General features: G+C 39.6%; 1 protein-coding gene across 3 annotated transcripts in view; it reads left to right on the top strand.

The window, feature by feature from the left end:
- Positions 1-17,523, top strand: part of LOC147797846 (uncharacterized) — a 38,591-nt gene extending 21,068 nt beyond the window's left edge. For all 3 annotated transcript variants that reach the window (XM_087141947.1, XM_087141948.1, XM_087141946.1), the window contains exons 12-20: positions 2,134-4,003; positions 4,404-4,504; positions 5,260-5,676; positions 7,005-7,867; positions 8,949-9,364; positions 9,714-9,859; positions 10,364-10,555; positions 11,177-11,302; positions 12,757-17,523. In XM_087141947.1, the coding sequence (XP_086998073.1) occupies positions 2,134-4,003; positions 4,404-4,504; positions 5,260-5,676; positions 7,005-7,867; positions 8,949-9,364; positions 9,714-9,859; positions 10,364-10,555; positions 11,177-11,302; positions 12,757-13,451 (4,826 nt within the window). In that variant the 3' untranslated portion in view covers positions 13,452-17,523. The remainder of the gene's footprint in view (positions 1-2,133; positions 4,004-4,403; positions 4,505-5,259; positions 5,677-7,004; positions 7,868-8,948; positions 9,365-9,713; positions 9,860-10,363; positions 10,556-11,176; positions 11,303-12,756) is intronic.
- Positions 17,524-17,594: the final 71 nt, after the last annotated feature.

Raw genomic sequence — 17,594 nt, 5'->3', positions numbered from 1 at the left:
GATTTTTCCTGAAAAATATACATGTACATAATATGACAGTATGTGTAGTCAAAATTGATCATTTCTGCTTTCCCACGGCCCAAGCATGAGACAAGTTGCATTGCAAGCATGTATGACCATCATAGTTACCGGTACTCTCGTAAAAACAACATGGTAACTCACAAATTTTCAATATTTAGAACATATGCACCTAAATTTATTTAAATAATTATGTACAGTTTGAAATTGCAAGGAAATGTCTACTTTTGGAATTATCGAAGTCACTTAAAAATTTGTCTCAAATGGTTCAGTGCACAGTACCTGACCTGTGACTAATTAAATGTCAGTAAGTTATCCTGCTAAATTACAAATATCTGAAATTTTAAAGCTGACCAATTTCTGTTTTATACTGTTCAATTCCTTCAATCAATGGAAAATACTCAATTCAGTCAATATGTGCGATTCCAATCCATAAATTCACATCATATTCGTTTGTCAGCAATATGTTCCACTTTTCCTTTATTTTAAATCTGTCTAAAATTAGATTCAATCTATCTATTCTCTAATGGTCCTAGGAAATATGAAAAAAAAACCAGCATGTTCAAAAAATGAGTTCAATACTTTACAGGCTTCGAGATAAATTAGATTTCGAACGAATTGTGTTTGCATTATTTTTCATGAAACAGACTCTTTACCAAACTTTAGCATTCAATAAATTAATCAAAGAACTTTGGTATCAAGTCAGCATTCTTGCCCATATCACTAGTAAATTATCAATTGGAACCTGTACAGCAATCAGCAAAGTGTACATTCAAAGACGTGCAACAATACAAACAGGTGCAAAAATATCAAAGAATCAAGTATTACAAATTTCCCAGAACAACCTACCAGAAGTTAAAGAAACTCTGTGAAATTATCAAGAAATTATCAGGAATTTGATATGGTAATTAAATGGTTCATATGAGATTCTAATTGCACTTGTCACAGCTGTTTCCTCCAACGCCCATCGTCCAAGTCACAGGGCAAAGACAGTCAGGGGATGGTATGACACTGTAGAGAACAATCAGGCTGTTGCAAAGACACCTGCAGGGTGTGGAACAGGTTTCACTCAGCAAGTGGAATAGTGACTGCAAAATCCAACTGTCAGGGCCTACAATAAACAGGGTCCCAAGGACATCAGTGCTCCGCAGACCATATACAGTGTGTTAAAAAAAGAGAAACCCAAGATTAATTTCTTCATTTCTTGAACATAGCTAAATATTTTGGAAATTTGCAACCACCATTTAGTGACTAATTATGTCCTCTTGCTTATGACACCAAAAAAGTCATGTCCAAGAAATGAAGAATTTAATCTTGGTTTCCTTTTGTTTAAAACACCCTGTACATCAACATACAAAGACCATCTACTGGTATAATGGAAAATAATCAAGCTTGTGCATACCAGAAAACAAATAGTTTTCCAAAATCACAATTTTGGAACATTGGCAAAAATAATCAAGTTCCACATAATTTCAACCAGGTAAATCCAATGTAAGGAAATCATAGAGTGTAACTTATAACTGCTGTTGTCAGGCTGACCTGTGCTTGTCCGAGCCATGCCCAAGACTTCACTGAGCTGTAAATCAACTGGTACTCTCTTGCGCATGTGTGCATAGCAACTGGTACTCTCCTGCGCATGTGTGGTAGGGCTGTAGGTATGCAGGACATGCTTGTTGTGTGACAAGCAATTGGATATTTTGGACATGAGGAACATGTGAACAAGATTTCAGCTACCTCCATCAGGTGAAAATGTGAAAAAATATTTGTAAAATCTTTGACTATCTTAGGATGCCTTTACATGTATATCCTGGACGTTAATTGTAATGTAATGAAGAAGTCATCCAACCTGGGCTAACTCAGTCCATTTGTACAGGTGTGGGTTAAAGGAGTTTATGGTATTCACTGTGCTCCTATCTAAAAACATGGTGTGCTCTTGGTTTTTTGTTGCGTTTATTTTGTTTTGTTTTTTAAAAAATCTTTCAGATAGTGCAGTAAGTACGCACTCGACAGAAGCTAAACCTTTGTTTCATGTCAGTGACAGTTGTAACAAGATGGTCTTTGAATTTGATGGATTACAAAATTGGAGTGATTTGTTTTATTTTGTCTTGACTACAGCTGATGATGAAGTAAGCAGTGTTCAAGAGGTGAAGCACATTGATCTAGAATGCAAGGAGCATGTGGCAGACAGTGACTCTGAAACGGAGTCAGAAGATGAGACCATGATTGAAAACAAAGCTTTCCCTCAACAACGTTTCTCACCAGTCATGAAACACCTGTCTGCATCAGACATCACCTACAGACCCAAGCCAATCAAAGCTAAACCAGATTCTAATTCACCAATCAGGACTGAGCTGGGAGTTGATCAACCAGATGCTGGCCCTACCCATGATGGTTCTCATTCACTTGCACGGCCTGCATCTGGCGGTAACAGCTTCCAGCCAACAGGTGCCGTCTTCAAGGCTCATTCACCACGAAGTCGAACAGATCCCCTGTCAGACTGTAAAGCTAAAGCTTTTTATGAATACCATCCCTCAAATAAAGAAAATCAAGACACACGTGGACATTTCTCCAAAATTGAGTTTAAATCAGGTTCCACCAATTCAAGTCAAGGGCCTACACACCGTGATGAACAGAGTTCTCTGAGGGCTATAGGCCCTCAGTCATCTGAGGCATTGAAGTCAATGTCGGGAAGTGGCTCTGCAATCTCACAACAGGGACAACATTCTGCTATCACTCCAGCAAATCCAACAGACCCAGATCCGAGAAACTCTTCCGAAAGCACATCAAGGAATTCAGTACACGCTGCAGATGTTTATGTGGACAACCAAAGCCCAGCCAGCTCAGTCATTGTCAGCTTGCCTCAGAGTCATTCAGCTATAGTTGGCAAGGCCCGACCTGCTTCAGAATGTGCCACCCAGTCAAACCAGGGTTCTGTCATTGTCAGTCCACAGTACATGTACATCCAAGAAATAAGTACTGCGTCAAGCAGTGACAATTTGAAATCAGAGTCTGCAAAGCCACAAGACACAGCACTTGCTCAGACATTACCTCCCAGTGTCATGAATATGCCAGTTTGTAAACCAATATCTTTATTGTCTACTGGTGGGGGACAGATGAATGCTACTAAATTACTGCAAACAATCTCACAAGTCAAGAAAGGCAACACTGTACAAGTGGCTGCCTGTCAACCTCAATCCCAGAGCACTGCAGCGGTATTAGCAAATTTGAATGTGAAGCCCTTGAGCTCACTCATATGTCAGTCTTTACCCACTTCTCAACCATTGGCAACCAATCAGGCAGTCACTACTCCTGTTTCCATTACCCCTGCAACACTGACAGCCAGTGGAGGGGTTGCTCATCTGCAGTATATACTCCCCTCTATCCCAACACAGGTCCCTGGTGGCACTGCCAAAGCAGTGCCTTCTGGGTTCCAGTTAACAAGCCCTATACAGCTGGCTCCTCCAATTAGTAGTCAGTTGACCATCAAAGCCACACCCACCAATCACTTAGCTGTAGTGGCAAGTGCCAAGCCCAACACTGCCCCACAGTCACCCAGTCCAGTGGTAGGAGCTGGCAATGTCTTGACTGCACAGATGTTGACAGCCAATAATGCTCAGATGATACCTTTGGTCGCAACTCAGGCACCCCTGACACCTCAACTTGTTGCTATTTCCCAAACCTCAGCCAGTTCATCCAGCCAACTGAATCAGACCCAACATATGATGCTTCAGTCATTACCTGTGAATGCCCTACCCAACTCACCTCTAGCGAGTCATGTCAACCAATCACAGTGCGTATCAGTGAGGTCATTTAATATCAATCCATCTACGGTAGTCTCTCAGCCAGTAACCATCATGACTCAGCCATATAGTCCAGTGGTAACTGTTGCTGCTGGCATCCCTGTGGCTCCTGTGTCTGGTAACCAATCCACATTGGTACAGAAAGGCCAGACTCATACCAAGTTCTTGCTGCCTTCAAGTCAAAGGTATGTGTTGGATGCATCAAATAAAAAGGTGTATTTTAGTGCCCTTTGGGCCTAAGCATTCCACACTTAGGTGTTTCACTCAGTAACAATGAACTGTACATTCATTTAAAATTTAACTGAATTGTGTTATGAAGGAGGTGATTGTGCAATAAAATGTGTAGAAATGAGAAAGACCTTGGCAGACTAAAACCAGGGCTTGGGTTCATTATTGACATGAAGAATTTTTGTTGAAGCTTGTAATGTCTCAACCAAATCCAAATAGTATTGGTGGCCTCCTATTTAAGGATTTGATGCGCTGGAAACAGAACCTGAACTGATACATTTCTCCTGATGTTGTAGATGAAGCTGAGGTTTAAGAAAGAACCTTGACGTCATTCAATATTTTGTTGTTCCTGTTCAGAGTGACTATTCTTCAGCAGCCCTCTAACAACACCTCTCCTGTTACACCAGCATCCCCTGGTCCATTTGTAGTCTCTACCAACCAACTGGCAACATTTAAAGGTATCAGTAATAAAACGGACCAAAGTCTGTAAATAGTGCATCACTACCTGAATGGTCCAACAGTACAAAAGTAATAAGGTGCAAATTGTTGTAAATTGGCAAAAAATTAGTAGGCCCTACAGAAAATAGCAATTAATATAAAGAAAATGAAGGGAGTAATTACAAAGTAAAGGGCATGGTTCAAGGGAATACTAATGAAATGGAATTCATAGCTGGAAGAAATTTAGAAAAAAGGAAAAAACAAACAAACAAAATGGGGGCATTAAGAAAATGTAGTTACTGCAAAACAGCCAAACTGACCACACCTCAAAACAACCAGCCTGCCCTTTTTATGCAGGGGTTTAGTTCTTGGAATAAATTCTTGAGTGCACTGAAAAAGAAGTGATACATGGTTACTGTTGGCACACCAGGCCAAGATTAACATTCCAGATGATCATTCTATGTCATAGAGTTAAGCTCATTGAGCGGTAAAGACAAGACATATATGTACATGTAAGTTTGCACTTGGAATATCATTGGACTCTGTTGTGTATACTGTTGTAAAGTGTTAATTTTTTTTTAAATTAAAGTATAATTACAGAAGACTGGTTTGAAAAAAATGCACCCCCCCAAAAAACATTTTATTGCTCTTTGAGCAACATTCCAATTTTTCTGTACAGCAAAAAATCCTTATATTATACAGTAAATAATATGTGAGGAAAACAAAGACAAAATATTCCAATGAAGATGAAATTTTTCTCTGGTGTGGTCCCCAGGTACAAATAGAGTCATCACACAACAGGTCATTGGTCAACCTCAACACGTGACTACCAGTAACCTGACTCACTCTAACTGCCAAGCTAGCAGTCAGTCACCAGTCACTAATATGACATCGGGCCATCTACCATTGATGACTGTACCTGCAGTTAATCAAGCCATATCTCTTGCTTATACACCTGTCATGCCACCACAGCCAGCTACAGCTAGTTCACCATTGCAGCCAGCTGTCATGCAGTCATCACCTGTTGCTAACCCAAGTTCAGTAGCTCCCTTGCCAGTTGGTGCTATGGTCAGTGTGGCCATGCAGCCACCAGTAACTGGTAACAGTGTTATTGTCAGTCTTACACCTGTTCCTTCAGTTGGCAATGGAACCATGTCTCAGGTTGCTCAGACAAGGACTGTATATTCAACTGGTAAGGAGTAATCTTGGAGCTTTTCTCAAAACTAAGCTTTGACTCCAGCTTTTGCTTTATCTCAGACCTCGTACAGAGTTGCCGACAAATATGATTCTGCTGTATTTCTTATGGGAATTTACTAAAAATACGACTGCACATTTTTTCCCCCATAAATACGGGTTTGGGCCATTTTGACATGCCTGAAAAAAATTGCAGTTCAACAGTTGCGAGTGTACATTATGCTCGAAAAAATGGCTGTGAGTGTAGAGTGTGAAATGAAATTTTTGCGAACAATCTCCTAATGAACACTTGCGAAAACAGCACTGGATGGCGTGCAGTAATGCACTCAATTGAATTGATGTGTGTATTTTATAGATGAAATCAAACCATCACCCTCATATTAGTTTGTTGCTCTCATAGTCACTGCTACTTCACACAGGTGTATTCATTTCAGTATCCCCAGTGTTTATGTTCACTGCACAAGAAGACTTTTGAAAAGTAACAATGAAGCCAATGCCTGGACTCTGGTTTCCAATAGTCATCTATAGACTTATCCGATAAGACGCCATGACTGTGGTGGCACTGCAGTCACATGCACATTCTTCAGCTTGATGCGAGTGTGCATTTGGCAAATCAGGACACCTTATTGGTCGAAGAGGCATGTAACGCGTGCGTACCACCTATATGGTTAAATATTATTAAATATGGTTAAAATTTAGAATGTGAAATTTGCTGTCTCAAAAGTACCTTGGAAGTGATGATATAATTTGTTTCTACTGAAAATCAAGCAGGTTATTTTTAATCAGTTCGTGTATGTTGAGTGTGTTCTGACAAGAAGCATACCCTTACCAGAGGAGACAGACTGTTTGGCAATTTTTCAACTGGGCCTGAATACTTGTTAAATGCACATACAAAGATTGTGCATTTCAATGGAAATTGGCCCATAAGCTCAGCACATCCCACACCAAATGCACGTGAGCTTACGCATGCAAGCAGCAAGTTCCTACTTCACACACAAAAAAAATGTTTTCAGTTTTTTATAAAGTCCCTTTCACAAATCCCCTGAACTGTTGTCAGGACATTCACATCAATGGTTTGAAAATTTGGTAGTTTTGGGGTGTTTGAAGACATGACTTGAAGGATCATCAATATGTGCATGTACTTTGAGGATAGATCAGTTACATCAAGATAAGGTGATGTCTGTATATCTTTGCCAGATTTCATGCCTGGTATCATTGTTTCTCATTCAGAAGCAATCCGAGGCTCAAAGGTACCGGTACCGTAGTATATTGTACACGAGGTAATATGTGTAGTCATGATTGCAATATGTCTGTTATTATTCCCAGGTACAGCAGCCAATTTGCCTATGGTGTCAGTTACTTGCCCAACACAAGCCAGACCTAGGATGGAAGTATCGCAAATGGCACCCAGCCCAATGTCTACCCTACCTGCCACTTCTACCAAACGTGTCAAGGCCACTATTGCCACAATTCCAGTTGCCACTTCCAGCATTGTTGCCACTGCTGTGAGGATGGGTACCAAGTTACCCATCGGTAAACATGGCAAGGACACTAGAGGCCTGACCACCACATCTCAGAGTTATCTTATGATGCCCAAGCTAGCTCCTATCCAGTCCTGTGCTACAACTCAAGCTACTGCAACAGTCACTTCCACATTGCCCAAGACTCAGACAGGCATGGATGACTCTAAATCAAGACTAAAACACACCAACATAAATGAATCAGTGCATATACCGGCTCATGCACAGGAACCCATTGGCTTTCCATCTACTACAGTAGTTGCACAGCGTCATGAAGCCCTAACAGATAGACAAGAAAAAACAGTTTCAAGAGCGCAAAGTCCAGCACCAGCAACCACCAGCACCGCTACTAGTCAGTTCTTAAACAATGTCTCAAACACTACAACTCTTGGTGAAAACAACACTGTAAGTACTGTTGCTTCAAAGACACAGTCTATAGCTGATTGTGGAGCTGTGGATTCTACCAGCCAAGAGCAGATGTCAACAAATGAAGCTTGTTCTCCATCAGTAACTGATAGTGACTTGCCAAGCATGGCTCAAGAGCACATCTCAGTAGAAGTAATAGATCAGTCTACGGGGGATATAGACACCAAACCACAAAGAGCTTGCAAAGGAAAGAAGTATAAAAAGATACTTGAAGAGTGTGGAGTCAAAGCACACAAAAAAAAGGTCAGATATTTGTAGAGTCAGTATTGAAAATTATTTGCAATTATGGATTTACAATATAACTAGTGCAGTGGTTGTTGCAAACAAGTAGAATTTCACAGTTTGATGATGAGACATGTTCCCTTCTTAGATGCATGCTTTGTAATACTTTCAAAGTCACAGTTTGCTGACTTCGGTTGGTATTGAAACAAAGACCTCACTTCATTCAAATCTTAATGTATTGAATTGAAGTAGAGGTACCAGGGTCTCCTCCAGTGACCCAGCCCCCCGTTTGTTTAATGGGTAGTGTGTGATTTGATGAAATGGATGGTAAAACATGACCGACAGAATTGTGCAGAATGGACAGTAAAAATTAAAGGTGGGTTTATATAAAACTTATACATACTTCAAGGGACTAAATTGTATTTCATTAAGAATATAATTTCTAAAATACCTCATGAACTGCCTGACTGGCCAGCCATGCCATGTCAAGTAGTTTGCATGCACAGTACATGCTAAATCATGATGTCTAAGTTACCTGGTGTCCGTAATTGCCTTACGTGTTTGTGCACTTCTATGCGGATACCAGTGTGTTTGACAGTTACTGTCAAACAGCCAGACTAGTGTTTCCATCATGTTGCACGTATGCAGCCACGGTAGGGTAGTCATGGATAACTAAGGACAGATACTAGTGGCTGTTTTGGAAAAAAAGTAGATGAAATCCTGAGAGGTACAATGAGCTTGTTTCATTGTTTCACAAAATTAATGCAAGAACAAAAATGGTTTACTCTAATTGATGAATTTCAACTTTGGAAACATCACTGTACTTTCTGCGCTATATTGTAGAAACTTCATGGAAATAGAGGGCAGAATGTAATGTAATATGCTATCCTGTTCCAACACTAATTTTATTTCCCCATTCTTGACCTTAGTAACCCATTAAATGTTTGTGTGTCACATTAAATGTTCATATGTCACATGATTTTCAGAGCCTATTGTTCACATGCATGTGCTGTTTGGAAATGGGCATATGGATGTACATGTAAAATACAGTGTTCTAAAACAGTTTATTTATGTTGAATGCTTTTGCTGATGGTAATGACAGATCTCTAAGATTGGTACTACATCGGCTTGTTCACCAAGGCATCATGATGAAACACTGACGTCCACAAGGAACACTTCAGAGGAGGATGGGGTAACTGTTAGCTGTGATGAGCCACACAGGGACAAAGACACCAGTGATTGCATCCAGAATGAGGATACACACATGCACATTGACCGAACTACTAACTTAGAGACAGATCATGCAGTGGACACATCAACAACTAAAACAGTGTTATCAATCAAGCCAGCATTACCAGTCCCAGGAACACCTAATCAGGGGCTTGTTTCAGATACCACCAGAGATCAGGGAACAGGCAAGCAGCTAGGCATAGTGGGCAATGAATCTACTCTACCTACTTCACCGGCCAAAGATTCCAAGCCAATACTGAAGAGGAATATTGATGATGGGATGGAGAGGTATGTGTAATATCCATGTCGGACATAAATCAGTTATACTCGGGCAATTCAGTAACCTTTAACTTTTATTTTCTAAGATCCTTCCAAAGGCAGTGGTGATTTACAAACTTTGTAGAACGAGGGAGGGAATAGCCCTGTCCTGGTATGTGTTCATCAGCTAAACCAAGGGGAACAAAATAACCAGCAAAGGGTCATTTCTGGCTAGTCATGATGATCCTATAGGATATCGTTGCTAAGTATCAAAGCCTCTTCAGTTCTTCACACATGCTTGAAGTGGAGTCTACATCACTATTTATTAAAATGGGAGTGAATATTCAACTTACTGTGATCATTATGCATTTTTGTTCAGAGTCCTAGAGGAAGTGAATTTTGAGGCTCAGTTTAAGGAGTTACCCGAGTACCATCCTGAAGACCATGCCCAGGATATTAGCACCATCCCTCTTACTCCACATGCCATTGTTAGCAGTTACAGAAGGAAGAGAAATAACTCCCAGGGTAGGAAGTTGTAATTTATGCATTGCAGTTTAGAGAGGAATCTCAGCTTATGACCATTTCACACTCACAGGACGCAGCAGAATCAGCTGTCAGGATCTAAGGCTTGTCAAATTTCAGATTCAGTTGCATGTGTGTTACCGTTTACAAGCAATCCAACTTGTCGTCATTATACCAGTATTCTTTGCAATTCCCTCTCAAGGAGACCCTTATACATTTCCCATTGATGAGATTGAGATTGGCCATTTGCTTTTCCTTGCCAACCTTTTCAAATCCTTCAAAATTTGCCAGGTTGTTTGGAAGATTTTTCAGGATTTGGGAAGGGACTTTTTTATAGCATGGAACTTGATTCTTTTTGAAGAGAAAAGTATCAGGAATGTGTCATTGGATCCTTGCAAACTAGAGGATTTGGGTAGATTCAGAAAGGTTCCTTACTTGAATGCTTTGGGGCATGAGGCTTAACAGTTCACCATGGATGAGTTGACTTTGATCTGATTTGACCCATAGGTAAGGGTGATGACTCAGGCACTGATAATGATCCCATCTCACCAAGACTCAAGTCCCCCACACGACGACCGTCAAGTGGCTCTGAGCCTAACACTCCTGGCAAACGAGCAATGGTAGAAGACACAGTTTTCAAGTTTGGTGACAAGATGGTGGTGTTAGGAGAAGAGCAGTCCACTCCAAATCGGACGCCAGGTGAACTTTATTTGTAATATTTATTTCATTCAGTTTTTTATTACGTGTTATGGGGGATGCTTTCTAGTCTGCTTGTTGATGTGATTTGGTATTAATGAGTGTAAAGCCTACGGAAGTTCTTGTTGATTGGATTTGTAAAGCTGTTAATAAAAGAAATTTGTATAATCTTTAATCACCAGAATCAGTGATCTCATTACAAAGAGGATTGAAACTCTCTCATATTAAAAAATTAGTATGAAGTTAAATTGGCAATGTTAAAAGCCAGTCAGACAAAGAGTTTTGTTGGTATAATTCATCCTTCAATTCATCAATTCAAACAATTTTCAGTTGATACAGTCAGGGCAAAAACCATTTCATAACTGGTATGTGTGATTTGATAAAGCTTGGTGTCAGCCCTGCAAGTCATGTGCCAAAAACTAATGCAAATGCTGTCACAGGAGAGTAGAAGTGGGAGATGAGATAAAACCTCAACATTATCTGTTTATAACACTGACAGTGATAACATGATCTTTTGACATGCTGGTGGCATATGCACGTGCATTGATCATAATGCATTAAAATATGCTGATTAAATGATTCATTCAAGAAAATAATGATGTGACTCTGTTTGCTTCTTGATAGGTCCTGATGAATGTGAAGAGTTTGACTTTGAACCAGAGAAGAACTCCTCCACCTTGAGAAAGATCTTAGACTCTCGTCGCATCTTGGTCATGCAGCTGTTCAAATCAGAAGGCTACTTCCCCTCTGGTGACTACTTTAGACTTTGTGTTATTGCCTATTCAACCCATAGAATGTATGCATTGGGAAAGCATTCATCTTGAATCAATTATGCCACCATGTTTCATTTACATTGGCAAACTCAAATTTCAACTGCACTGACTTTGGGTGTCTCAAGTTTTCAGTCCCAGTCACTATGCTGTTTCCTCCTTGTTTTTGGTCCTCGTTTGTGGTCAATGCAAAGTATTTCCTCTTGTAATTAAAAGTTACCTCATTAACAGGTATATGCTTGGTCTAAAAAACTAGTGGGAATGGTAAGACACAAATTGCCCCAAGCCTTGGACATCTGGATGTCGTTGTGATACTTCTCCTAGAAATTGAACACGACTGCATTAAATCAAATCTTGTTCCCTTTTATGGCACGAGCATTGGTCAGCCTCGGTGACTTGCACACAAATTGACTTTCATTTGTTTTTGATAGCATACATTAATAAATTTCTTACCTTACCTGTAGTGAATTCTTTAAGCCCACTCACTTCATGACTTGAGTAGTCACTTCAACCACATGAGGATTCCCCCCCATCCTATTGAAATAATAATTATTCTTCCTTTGGCTGCAATATCAATCATATTTGGCATGCACAATTTGCAGATGATCTTATTGTCATCAGTGATATCACTGAGAAATAATTGACTTGGAAGAAAATTGATATCAACAGCAGAACATTGAGTTGACCAGGTACCTGGCAGAAGACCTTTATGATCTTTATGCACATCTTCCGATGTTGATCAGTAGACTCTGTTTGTTCATTTACCCCTTTGCGCTGGGAGGCGGCTAAACACACCGTAAAAATTGAGATCCTCTGCCCGCTTTTCAGCTATTATTCTCGGCCCACGCTCGAGCGAACACGGCGAAAGAAGGCAGACCGTGGCTCTTGTATATATGGTAATTGGTCTATGTGCATAACTCAGAAATGAAAAGACCGACTTTGCATCAGAATCACCAGCTTCACAATAGTCCTCACTTTGAGAAAAGGCAAGGGGAATGTGGAAGGGTGAGTAGAGCCCCATGCCACCGAACAATCGGCCTTTTCACCGTGTAATTCAAAGCATGCAGAGCATGCAGGGCCACAAACCAAGAATTTGCAGTTTGGCAGGTGGCCTTCGTGGCCAAGCGAGGCTGGAATTGTTGGAGTCCGCTTTCGGGAAGAAATTCCCGTCGTCAAGGGGTTAACTAGTGTATCCACATACCGTAAGTGTGTCAGCTCACAGGATGTCATCATTTTGTACACAGAATGCCTTATCTCATTCACAGAATGCATATACCATAAATATTCCATTTGAAAATGCCACTGTACATTCAGGCCAGAATGTGGACTTTTACTATAAAAGCTGTCACACGAAATCAGGGTTTGAATTTTTGTGTTTGTAGTGCTCTTGTTTCACGCTAAACGGACTAATTTATGTTGGTATTTCCATTGCAGCTGCTGCAACGTCAGCTTTCCAGACCCAGCATCAAGACATTTTCCCTTCCAAATCCATCCTGCAGCTGAAAATCAGAGAGGTTCGACAAAAGATCATGCAGCACTCCAGGGAGGATGAGATGGAAGAGGGTAACATGTCACCTGGAGGTCCTCAGTCAGCCAAGTTACCTGGTACTAGTGCAAACCGACTGCAATCTAGCTACAAAGCAACCAGCAAGACTATAGCCTCATCAGCTAAGAGCAAGCTAACATTAACATCTATGGTCAGTACAGATACAAGCATGACAGCTAAACTGACCCTAACCCCACCACCCCCAGCTTCCCCTCATGATAAAGCACAATGGTTAAACTCACCCAAAGGCACATATACAAAATTCCATTACACCCCACCTGCCAAGTCCCCTCTATCTCGGACTATCCCCAGTGCTAGCTCACCAGGACTCCAGACAGTGTCCAGTCTGCCAAATACAGGCAGCCCACAGCGGGCTTGTTTCATCTATCCATCTACTCCCGTGTCACCTTTATCCCAGTCTGGGGCACAGATGATGACTGGGAGCAGAGCCCTTTGCAGTAGTCATGTATTGGGCCAGGTGGGTAATATGGAGACTAGTCAGGTAGTAAGCAGTGTTGATGGGACTGTAAGCAGTGCAGTAAGTGCTGCTGCGGTATCTAGCTGTAGTCTTCAACATTTGTGATCAATACAGACCTGTGTTCGTTACCATTAGGTGATCAAGCTAACTTTTCCCAGCACAATGAGTAGGGTTGTGGAGTTACATTGTTGATGTTTTGTCCACAATATAAGACAATGTAACGTATGAAGTAGCTGAAGAGGTGCATGTACATGTGCTTATTGCTTATAGCTTGATTTGTAGTATAGCAAAGTTTTATGATGTAATAATCCTGTCAAGATGCAAAAAGAGCTGCTTTGTGTACTTAACTTAATCATGCTAAAGTTTTGATTGAAAACGTGTATACAGCAACTTCAGCATATTGTAAATCCTAATTCATGGTAATTTTTGGGCAAAACTGATTAATGGCAAACTGAAATTCGGGTTGTTTTTGCAAGAAATTTGCCCAACTATACTGCCCATTTGGAAATGATAAGCTGACCCACTATGGTGATATAGTTAGGGTGTTCCACATATTTTTCATTCACGGCCTTAGTTATCCGATTTGATGAAAGATACAGGCAAACCCAAAAGGATACATAGATAGTGAAGAAACAGCATCATGAGTGCGCACAGCCAATTGCTGATGCTGAAGCAGTAATACTTGGGTTTCAGAGATAAACTTCAGAGGGTTAGTCTTTACCATTAGCAAACATATTCTCCTCCTGTGAGTCCATTTTTCAAAGCATTACTGTGTAAAAATCATTGAAAGGCTAAAGCTTCGTTTTGAAATGCAACAAAAGAAAACATAACATAGTGAAACTCATTATAAAACAAAGTGTCCTTGCATATTTTCAACACGTGAAGTCAAACTTTTTGGAATTGTTATTTTACCAAAGATATACATTTTACAAATACATGTACATGTATATAGGTTTAGTCTACTTCAGCGATATGTTTAAGTGGCCCTCACCCAAACCCAAAACCTTCAAAAGTAAAGTGATTATTTATAAGGTACATAGCTCCACAGTAATGTTAGTTTATTGTGAAAATATTCGAAATCTGTTCAAATTGTAAGGTTACATTTAATATACATGTAGCTTAAGATAAATTACATAATTTGCACGAATGCATCGTTAATAGAAAAAAGTATTCCTTGACACTAGTTCTGGCATTTCTTTTTCCGTTTTTTTTCTTTGAGACAAATGCATGAAGCTGTGGGTTGTATCTGCTAATTGGATGGAACAGACTCATTAATTTGTCAGTGGGAGAATTTTATTTGAATTTGTACCGTTGATGGTTGCATGATAAATGTTCTTTGGACTGTTAATTTGTTAAAGATGTGCATTAGAGAAGTAAAAAGGATTGTGCAAAGGACTGAAGAAGTTTGCTGTCCAAAATGCTCTTTTAGATCCCTGAATGTTGTATGAGAATTATACAGCCAACTAATTTGTGAAATAATTACTTTCTATCGTCTCATATACATGTATGTTTTATTAGTAGTTTTGTAAGTTACATGTACAGAGAATCTAAGAAATAGCTTTTAACAGATCATCTTGGAAATTGACTGCAGTGTCATTTTTTAGACAAAAGAATGTAGTATTACTGATTCAGGAGTACCAGTTTTACAGTTGTTTGTATCCACGGTCAAAGTATTCTGGTTAAAGTTGGGTTCTCCATGTGAATGCCAATCTTACATTAATGAGCAATGTTCCTGTGCTGTTGTAGTCTATATGACAGATTTTACTGTGAAATGTTACATCAGTTCCCAGTCAGCATTATAGGCCGTGTAGAGCCCGATTTGAGGCCTAGCTTAAAAATGCAATCTTTGTGCATACATTTTGAAAACCATATGTTAAACCACTCAGTTAAATTGAAAGCACACCCGGAAATGCCTTTTTCTGGTTTTTATTTCCAATGCCTTTCATACTTTTGTGCACCTTTTCAGAATGCAAAGCACTTACGAGGGTAGAATTTTTAACTGTGTATGCTGGCCCAAAAAGCAAATATGTAGATTTCAGCAGATATTGGATTTTACATACTAAGTGCATGTATTGAAATGTAACCTTTTGGCCTGGTTGCATGATATGAAAATCAAGTCTGACCTGACTTTAGGGTAACATTTACCCCCCCCCCCAAAAAAAAAACATTAAATAAATGAAAACAAAATAACTAAGGCATGGAAACACCTTACTGAAGTGGATGTGGGATGGGGGGAGGGTTATTAGTTTAATCAAAACAAACAGAACCACTGAGCAGGACAAGATTAAAATAGCAGACAAAACTGGACTGGAAATGATTACACTTGACTTGGTTAGCTACTTCAAAGTCTTTATATCCTAGCTTGCCCAAGTGCAAATATGACTTCCTTTAGTTGTAGTTCAGATCCTACCACAGATATCATCATGACCCACCTTCTCAAGAGTGAATAATACATGTACTTTTAAAGGGATTTCAATTGCTTAATCGGCGAGTTCAGATCATCTAGGCCACATTGTGACACACATTGATAAATGTTATTAGACACAAGATGTTTGGGATCCATGAAACTTAATGAGGTTTCTGTCTGTAAAATTCAGATTTAACAAATGTAGTTCCCCTTTTGGTTCTGAAGGTGGTTGGTGCCAAACAGTGTCATGTTTTATATACAGCATTGTTTTTATCCAGCGTTCAGTGTATTGCTGACATTGGCAAAACTGCAGCTGACAATATAAGGCTTACAAGAATCAAGGAAAAATCACAATGTCAGCATGGCTGAAACACTCAGGTGCACAACTTATTGCCATTTGGATGTCCTCAAATGAGCAGCATCTTCACACTGGTAAGGTACATGGAAGAATGTCCCAAGCAACATATACATGTATACATGTTTAGTAGTGCATTTTACTGCACAGTTCTGCAGAGTTACTAGCACCTATATGGCTACATGTAGCTGCACTCCAAAGTAACCACAACTATCACATTGTTAACATAAATGTCCACATTTGGCTGTGTTATGTTGATGTAAACTAAAACTCTAAGCACAGGCAAACTGTTCAGAGGTATTACATGTATGTACTAAACCATTGTGGATTTATCACACATCTTCATTGATGTATCAGTGATCCTTCCACTGAATTCTCATAAGATCTCGAGCATCTTGCCAGAGTAGGCACTTGTAGATGGGGAGGGGTCACTTGTAGATGGAGGGCAGGGTCACAAGCATCTTGCCAGAGTTGGCACTTGTAGATGGGAAGGGGTCATAACCTCAGTGCCTGATGAGTACATCACAATCAACAATCTCCACAGTTTTTCTAATTTGTCTGTGCCCAAGAATGTTAGTTTACAAACCTTTGTATTATTTGTGTAAACTTATGTTTGAAGCCACATTATGCTCAAACAAGAGCAAGACATAAACTGCAAATTGTAACCATACATTCATTTTTTGCCTGCTTGTAAATATAAAAATCTTTAATTCCAAACATAAATATGGTTAATGTACATGCATCCCTGTATCATAAATGTATAGATATATGGCAGACTGTATGATTGAAGTGATGAGATCTGTAAATACCCGCTATCTTATGGCAAGTCAAACTTTTGATGAAATATGCGATCTGATTTTTTTTTTAGTTTCTCCAAATCCACAAACACTAATTACCCACACAAGTTTGTATAAATATGTATAGCATTTGGCTTTGCTGCATGTTCGCACACTTGTTCACCACAAATTTTGTGTTGAAAACTTTAATGAGTGAAAACTTTTAAGCTCAATGACAAGTATGTTATGTACACTCAAACTGGATTGGGAGCTGCACCACATCCACAAAAAATACATGGTAAAAATTGTATATGCCTTTAGTAGTCGGTCACCTTGTACTTTCCAAATGGAAAGTCGGTTTCACATTCTGATGTCATGGGGTTTTAAGCTCCATTACTTTTCCTGTGTCATCACTAGGACAGTCCACCTGAATCTTGAGTAATTACTGTCTGTGGGAAACTGTCCAGCCAATCTCTATTATGCCTAGTGAGGATACCTTGCGAACTTACAAATTTGTATGAGATCAAGCTAAACCAGTGCATAATTTATTTCTTAAATAGTTTTACTGACATATTTAGCAATGCAGCCAAAATGTACAATGTACATGTATGCTCAATAAAAATGAGAAGTAGAAACAGATTGAGGAATGTACGTGTGTCTAATACCTGTATTAAGAATTGCTTTCATTTTACAATAATGGCAAAGGAAGG

The sequence above is a fragment of the Acanthaster planci genome, linkage group LG10 (genome assembly GCF_054643075.1).
Source record: "Acanthaster planci isolate LZ-2023a linkage group LG10, COTS_SCS, whole genome shotgun sequence".
Lineage (NCBI taxonomy): Eukaryota > Metazoa > Echinodermata > Asteroidea > Valvatida > Acanthasteridae > Acanthaster > Acanthaster planci.
The sequence above is the reverse complement of the archived record's forward strand: the minus strand, read 5'-3'. Positions and strand labels throughout refer to the sequence as shown.